Source organism: Mus caroli, chromosome 7 (genome assembly GCF_900094665.2).
Source record: "Mus caroli chromosome 7, CAROLI_EIJ_v1.1, whole genome shotgun sequence".
Lineage (NCBI taxonomy): Eukaryota > Metazoa > Chordata > Mammalia > Rodentia > Muridae > Mus > Mus caroli.
In genome coordinates, this window is record NC_034576.1 from 38744944 (window position 1) to 38752428 (window position 7485).

At 42.7% G+C, this 7485-nt stretch overlaps 1 protein-coding gene across 1 annotated transcript in view; it reads left to right on the forward strand.

Annotated features, from left to right (window-relative positions):
* LOC110297897 (zinc finger protein 420-like) overlaps window positions 1-2874 on the forward strand; it is a 24636-nt gene extending 21762 nt beyond the window's left edge. The window contains exon 6 of the mRNA XM_021166975.1: window positions 2767-2874. Coding sequence (XP_021022634.1) covers window positions 2767-2789 — 23 coding nt within the window. The 3' untranslated portion in view covers window positions 2790-2874. The remainder of the gene's footprint in view (window positions 1-2766) is intronic.
* Window positions 2875-7485: the final 4611 nt, after the last annotated feature.

The following is a 7485-nucleotide window of genomic DNA, read 5'->3' on the forward strand; positions in this document are numbered from 1 at the left end:
CAAGTGTGTAATCAGAAAGCTTGTAGGTGAGAATGATTAATGTAAAAACTGGAAATTTTCTAGTGTAAGGCAGGTGTTAATCAGTCAATGAACATATACTGGAGTCTGTCTGCAAACATTGTTGGAAGGCCACATATACTGTCTTGTAAGAGAATTCATACATGGGCTGTCTCCTGTGAAGTTAGAAACTATACAAAGGCTTTCTCATTCTTCAGATTCCTTCAGTATATTGTAGGTGAATATTGTAGAGTGTAAAGAAGAGAGGAACGCTTTCCAGCACTAAGCCCCATCAATTCCTACCTGAAAGCTTTTACAGGTGTGGGCCCCATGAAATTAGTGAAAATAGACACATTTTGAGGCAGAAATTGGGCCTGTGCATTAGCAACTTCTCCTGTGATTAAAAAAAAAAAATCACGCTACTGACGCTTCATCTGGGAGCTATGACTGTGCTGTCAGCCTCTCTTGGCTTCCTTTTGTCTCACTCATTTAGCTCTGGGATTGATTGCAATCATCTCCACCCTGGCTTCCTATTGGCTGCCGCCAGCCCCAACCTTCCCTCTCCCAGCCTCTCTCTCTCTCTCTCTCTCTCTCTCTCTCTCTCTCTCTCTCTCTCTCTCTCTCTCCCCCCCTCCCTCCCTCACCCCCCCTTATGCTCTGGGAGTCGACTGATCCACCAGCCCACTTCGGAGACCCTAGAGTCTGTGGATAAAGACACACAGGTAGCTTTAGTTTTTTACAACTTGCAGGCTAGGCACAATTGCTGGCCACAGAAACACCTGCCTGGAAATCCATGCCCTTATCAGTTATTATCTCCTTTTCTCCTCCTGCCCTAAACTTAATGACTTGTATCAGCTAGCCCCTGCCTACATTCTTGGCCCCCTCCCCGTAGTGGAGGCTGCAGGCTCTAGCTGCTCTGAGTCCTTACATGATTGTAGCATCTTCCTTCCTCCCAAGTATGGCATAAAAGCCCTCTCTCTTTCTCTTTGTCTCCTCTTCCTTTTGGGACCTGGAAGTCCCACCTATACCATCTGCCCAGCAATTGGCTCTCGGCCTTCTTATTGACAAATCAAGAACCAATTAGGGAAATAAGAAACTTAATATTTCTTGCCAATATCCACTAGACAATTTCTTTTCTCAGATTTCTCTTCCTTATTGCAGTCCTTTGAATCAAACCTCCAGGCACAGGCATGCCAGGCAGATGCTCTACCATGAGACAATATTTTGATGTCTTATCATCATTACCAGACCTATGTTGATGAAACTAATCTATTAAAGGACATACATATTGTTAAATGTATGTGCTTTGTGGATAGTACTTTTATTTTCTTGAATGGTTTCAGCAAGCATAACCAAATAGAATATGTAAGGTTTGTCTAAAAATTTAGCAACTGAACGTTGAGTATACCTTAATAACATGGCAAATGCCTTTGCAAGTATACTTTATAGTTCTAATCCCCCAAGGCACACAAATAATATAAACTTCATGAGAGTAAGTATAATTCAAAGAGAGCACCAGATATATTCTTCGCTTGTGACCTTTACCAACGAAGTTGTACCTTCTAAAGTCTAAAATATTTCCACAAATAGTGTCATATTTTCAAGATCAGTCAGAACATAAACATTTGGTGGGCATTCCATGTAGCTCACAGATACATAAAAAACAACCTAGGGGTTTTTTTTTTGTTTTTTTTTGTTTTTTTAAAGTTGCAGGTACATGTGTGGGAGTGAGGAGGCTCAGGCATCTACCCTATATCCCACTGCAGATTAGGGATAAGATCAGCTCTCATACCCCCAGGGCAGGCTTTCCTGTACCACAGGACAGCTGTATTGTATTACCCAGGCTAGGTGCCTGGCAAATGAGGGCTGAGGCCATCTCTGTGCAGCCCTTGTACCTCAGCATGACCCCAGGCCATACATAACACAGACCAAGAACATCCACATGGACATATTACCTATGGTGGTAATATGGGCCACAGGCATTAACACATGGCAGTGGAACCCAGACATGACCCTCAGGGACACTGTTGGCTGAATTCACTATGGCATCTGGTGGCAGGGTAGGCTACCCACATGAGGCTCTTCCTCCCCACTCTAATCTCTGCCTCCACCTTTTTTCATGGTGCTCAAACCTTTTCTGCTTCTCTTTCTCTTCCATTTCTCTACCACATACTTGCACATTGTAGAAGCTCCTACTGCAGGATGGGCTCTGGGTGTCTTCTCTCATGAACAGCAGCTGCAATACTGGGGAGAGCTGGCCCTCTACCTCATCTGGGCAGCATAGTAGAGCTTGGCCTGGTGCAGGTCATGAGAGCTGTCCCTTTCAGCTGTAGCATTGGCTGAGATGAGCAGAGCAGTTCTGGAGAGCTCATCCTAGTGATGTGGATGTATAAGAGCTTACATTCTGACCAACTCAGCTACTTCCTAGGCCCAGGTCCAGGCCTTTGGTTTGGCCCACCCTAACCTCTTTCCCACCTATGAATTGTTGTTGAAGGATGTAAAGGGGCTGGTCCTGCAGATTCAAAGCTTGAGGATCTCCATGTGACAGGGCAATAGCAGGATATCCAAGGGGAGTCCCAGTGAGGATCCAGTATTGATCTGCAGGAGAGTCCAGAGGCCTTGAACCAGAACAATGACTCAATTCCATGAACATTTGCGAGTAAAGATGTGTAGACAAAAGGGTATTCTCTGTGAGTCAGTGGAGATTTCATGACAATATATGTTTTTTCTGCTTACTTGTTTGTTTGGATTGTTTGTTTTATTTTGCAGGGGCAACTTCAAGGGCCTCCTGAAGATGGATATCAAGGGGCAGGAGATGCATGGGACTGGGGAGTGAAATTCACAAAGACTCAATAAAAGTTTTTTTGTTTTTTTGAATATGTTTAGGGGCATTTCAGAAATTATTGGGAATTCTCCTTTTATTCCAAGGCAGAGTCCATTTAATAATTTGTTTATACCATACATTTCTTCATATCATCAACCCAGTAAATAGCTATCTCTCTGTCCATCCATCCAATTATTTTGAGTCAAGGTCTCACTATGGAGTTCTGGCTGGCCTTGTGCTCACTATGTAGACCAGGTGGCCTTGAACTCATATATATCTTGCTATTTCTGCCTCCTAAGTGCTGGGATTAAAGCCATATGTGGTGCTCTTTTTCTTTTGCGTTGTTTTGTTTTTGAAACAAGGTGTCACTCAAATTCAGGCTGCCCTGTAACTCTGTAGCACAAACCTCTCTGAGTCATAGAAGTCATCATGTTTCAGTCTCTTGGTGCTGGAATGGCAGATGTGAAACCAAATACGCAGCTAAAAGATTCTTGTTAAATCAATATCTCTCTCTCTCTCTCTCTCTCTCTCTCTCTCTCTCTCTCTCTCTCTCTCTCTCTCTCTCTGTATGTGTGTGAGGGGGGGAGGGGGGAGGATTTTACATGTCCCTGGAGACCAGAGGATTTGGATCTCTCTCATTGTGAATAGCATAAAAGGAGTTACAGGTTTGGAACAAAGGAAGTTGAGACACAGTGTTCTTCACATGAGAGCTTTATTGGGAGCATTATAGCATCACACTACAGGCAACATGTTGGGGTCCTGGAAGGGTGAAAAGCCTTCGGTTCTAAACAGCAAGAGTTTCTGTCTTCAGGTTTTTAAAAGAATGGGTACATTCCACATCCAGCTTGTAATTCAAAACTGTCTTGGGTCTCAGCATCAGGGGTATGGGGCTTGGTGCAGCTGCAAGGAGGAAGGAAAAACTTCAAATCTGTAATGCAGTCTTCAAACATGTGGTGCATTTACTTTTGATAACAACATTAGGAGGATCCAGTGTGAAGGTCTTATCAATAAATGTTACTAGAATGCACAAGCATACACACACACACACACGCAAAACAGTTGCATACAGACTTTACATTATTCACAAAACTCAGAGTGGATCCTAAACCTACATATGAACTGCAAAATGTAGAAGTTATACAAGAGAACCCAGAGAAAGTAGGGTCTGGATAAGTCATGGTTCACAACTCTAAGGCAACTGAACCTGGTAGAAAACCTCTCTACTAAGCTACAAAGCCATCCTAGCCGACCTTTCCAAGTGCAAGATATATGTGCATACTCTAAACAGAGATGTCATCTATGGGGAAGTTTATCCAGGCAGGGCAGAGCTGCACAGCTGTAGCTCTTAAGGTGAAGCTGGCCAGTGGCCACTGGCTGGGGCCCAGTATGCGACTACCAAAGACAATACAGAGATGGCACGAGATGTCTTGTCTGGTTTCTGACTTAGACCTGGCCCAACCGCGGGGGAGGATCTACACTGACTAGCTCTAGCAATTCAGCTACCTGCTCCTTTCTGTCTGAGTGAGTGGCTTGCTTCCATGACCAGCTTCTGATGATCTCTGTTGAATGCTCCCCACAGCCCTTTAGCAGCAGCATTCAAAGCGCAGTCCCTAGTGCCCTGCCTCACTGGAGTCAAAGCCACACCTTGGCAGCTGGGAAGAGCCTGCCTGCCTCCCACCATTTCCGGGAGTTTGTGATTGGATGACATGGCTGCATATCCTGATTGGCTATAGAAATCATAGTGACTAGAGCAGCCTCCTTAGGGAGGAAATGGAGCAGAAATTGTGAGAGAACATGACTGGCAGGACAGGTTCAAACCTGGCCCAGCTACAGGTGGATTTGCAGGTTAGAACAATGTTTTCCTGCTACCCAGGGCTCAGGCAATTTTCCATTCAGTAGGTGCTCTCTGTTATTCCTCCTTGGTAATGAGTAATGCTGTTACACATTCAAAGTCCAAAGCAATGAGGTCCCTTGCTTCACCACTGGAAAGGAGGCCAGCACGTGCTAGCTTTCTTTTGAACCTCAGAAGATTTCCAGGGATTAGGAAATCATGCCAAGAACTGTTCATACCTTGTCTCTCAGGCTACATAATTTCATCCACCAAACAACCCAGCAACAACAAAAATGTCAAGTGGAGCCTTAAGCTTGCAACCACAGGATTCAGGAGGAAGAGACAGGAAACCCATGAGCCCACCCTGGGCTACATGGTTTTTGTTTTTGTTTTTAAGCAAAAAAAAAAAAAAAAAAACACATTTGTAACACAAACACTTAAACAACTGCACACAGAAAAACAACCAAACATATGCTAAAACACAAAAAGTTACTAATGTATGGGGAAAAGTGTAGTTTAGAAAAAAATGAGATACTCCTGCCTGCCTGGCCCATGTTGGGCACAGCCAGCAGAGGTGAACACTGCCATCAAGTCCACAGCTCTGCCTGCCTTCCAGAGGAGACTTGCCAGGTCCCAGGAACATCTAGGTTAGACCCCTCCCACCAATCCCCTGCCTGCTGGGTCTACCTGAGGCATGCCAGGAAGAGGTGAGCAGCATGCTCTTCTCTGATCTCTGTTGTCAGCCCCATGGTTCTGCCTGCCTTCCCGAGGATACTCTGGTACCAGGACTAGCTAGCCAACACCAGGTGAGACCCAGATGACTCAGGGCCAGCTTGAGAACACAGTCAACAGGACAGGGCAATATCACAGCTCAGAGCCCAGCTATCCGACTACAGAAAGCCCAGGATAGCCTAACAGCCTAAGCAGAAGAAGATGACCTTAAATCGAGTCGTAAAAAGTTGAAAGAGGCCTTTAAGGAGGAAATGAATAAACCCCTTAAATACAGAAAAATACAAACAAGTGAAGACAATATACAAAAGGGTTCAACACATGAAAATGGAAATAGAAGCAATAAATAAAACACAAATGGAATTCTAGAGAAGGAAAATCTAAGGAAAACAGGAATGACAGACACAAACATCACCAACAAATATAAGAGATGGAAGGGAGAATCTCTGATGTAGAAGACACAATAGGAGATATTGATATATTGGTCAAAGAAAATGTTAAAAATAAGAAATTCCTGACATAAAACATCCAAAGTCTGAAAGATTATCAAAGCACCAAACCTAAAAACTAGGAATAGAAGAAAATTCCCAGATCCAAGCCCCAGAAAATATCATAAAACAAAATCATAAAAAAATTTCCCTAAGCTAAAGAAAGAGATGCTTATAAACATATAAGAAGCTGACAGAACACCAAATACACTGGACAAGAAAACCATTCTGCCACATAATAATACGAACACTAAGTTTATAGAATATAGGAAAAATATTAAAATCTACAAGGGGAAAAGCTAAGTAATATATAAAGGCAGGTCTACCAGAATTACACCTGACTTATCAACAGAGACTTTAAAAGCCAGAGAGAGGGTCCTGGGCAGATGTAGACTCTAAGAGACCACAGCTGTCAGCCCAACTACTATACCCAGCAAAACTTTTAATCACCATAAATGGAGAAAACAAGACACTCCATTACAAAACAAAAATTAAACAATATCTATCCACAAATCCATCTCTACAGAAGACAATAAGAGGAAAACTCCAACCAAAGGAGGTTAACTACAGCCAAAACAATACAAGAAATAATTCCACACCAGCAAAGCAGAATCACACACACAAATACAACCAACATCAAAATACATAATTAATATATATTAATAATAATCTTAATAATCACTGGTCATTAATATCTCTCAGCATTAATGGATTCAATCCCCCAATAAAAAGCCACAAGCTAACACAATGGATGAGAAAATAGCATCCATTATTCTGATGCATACAAGAAACACACATGAGCTATAAGGACAGACATTAACTCGGAATAAACGTTTTCCAAGCAAACATCCCAAAAGCAAGCTGCAGTAGACATTCAAATACTGTATAAAATAGACCTTCACAAAAATTAAAAGAGACAGGGAAGGACACTTTATACTCATCAAAGGAAAAATCTATCAAAATGTTATCTCAATTCTGAACATCTATGCCCCAAACACAAGGGCACCCATATTTATAAAAGAAACATTGCTAAATCATAAATAGCACCATAACCCGTCCCCCATTAATAGTGGGAGGCTTCAAAACACCACACTGTCACTAATTGACAGGCCATGAGACAAAAACTAAATAGAGAAATAATGAAATTAACTGATATCATGAATCAAATGGACCTAACAGACATCTACAGAGCATTTCACCCAAACACAAAAGAATATACCTTCATCTCAGCACCTCATGTGTGCTTCTCTAAAACCGGTCATATAGCAATCCTCAACAGATACAAGGAAATTAAAATAATGCCTTGTATCTTATCAGACAACCATGGATTAAAGCTAGAATTCAACAACAGCAGGAACACAAGAAAGACTTCCCATTCGTGGGAATTGAACAACTCTAATCAATGATCCGTGCTGTCTGGAAATCAGCAGTTCAGTTCACAGGTTAGCAGTCAGGTTGGCAGCTCACAAACACTTCACGGATACACCAGCAGTTCAGTTCTGCAGAGCCAGCTCAGCAACAACAGTGACACAACCTAGCAGAGAGAGCCAGGCCTCAGTCTTTGCTCAAATCAGCAGGAGGGACCAACAGAACTCTGCATCTCTCAGGGAAGCAAA